General features: G+C 67.4%; 1 protein-coding gene across 1 annotated transcript in view; it reads left to right on the forward strand.

Moving 5' to 3' along the window:
• Positions 1-339, forward strand: part of LOC104134405 (acyl-coenzyme A amino acid N-acyltransferase 1) — a 2,589-nt gene extending 2,250 nt beyond the window's left edge. Inside the window, exon 4 of the mRNA XM_035903388.1 lies at positions 31-339. Within this exon, the coding sequence (XP_035759281.1) occupies positions 31-339 (309 nt within the window). The remainder of the gene's footprint in view (positions 1-30) is intronic.
• Position 340: the final 1 nt, after the last annotated feature.

Here is a 340-nt window from a genome sequence, read left to right on the forward strand (position 1 = left end):
TACAGCGCCTCGGCCATCCCAGCCGAGAAGGTCCGGGGGAAGGTCCTCTTTGTGGTGGGGGAGGACGATCGCAGCTTCAACAGCAAGCTCTTCGCCGAGCTGGCCATGGCACGGATGCCGCCGGAGAGCTGCCGCCTCCTCTCCTACCCCGGGGCCGGGCACTTGATCGAGCCCCCCGGCTCACCCCTCTGCAGCACCTCCAGCATCCGGGGCAGCCCCCGGCCCGTGGCGTGGGGGGGTGAAGCCCATGCCCATGCCAAGGCCCAGGAGCACTCATGGCAGGAGATCATCCAGTTCTTGGAGCTCCACCTGGGCTCTGCCGCCACCATGAAGTTGTGAT

This window comes from Egretta garzetta, unplaced genomic scaffold (assembly GCF_000687185.1).
Source record: "Egretta garzetta isolate BGI_Z169 unplaced genomic scaffold, ASM68718v1 scaffold931, whole genome shotgun sequence".
Classification (NCBI taxonomy): Eukaryota; Metazoa; Chordata; class Aves; order Pelecaniformes; family Ardeidae; genus Egretta; species Egretta garzetta.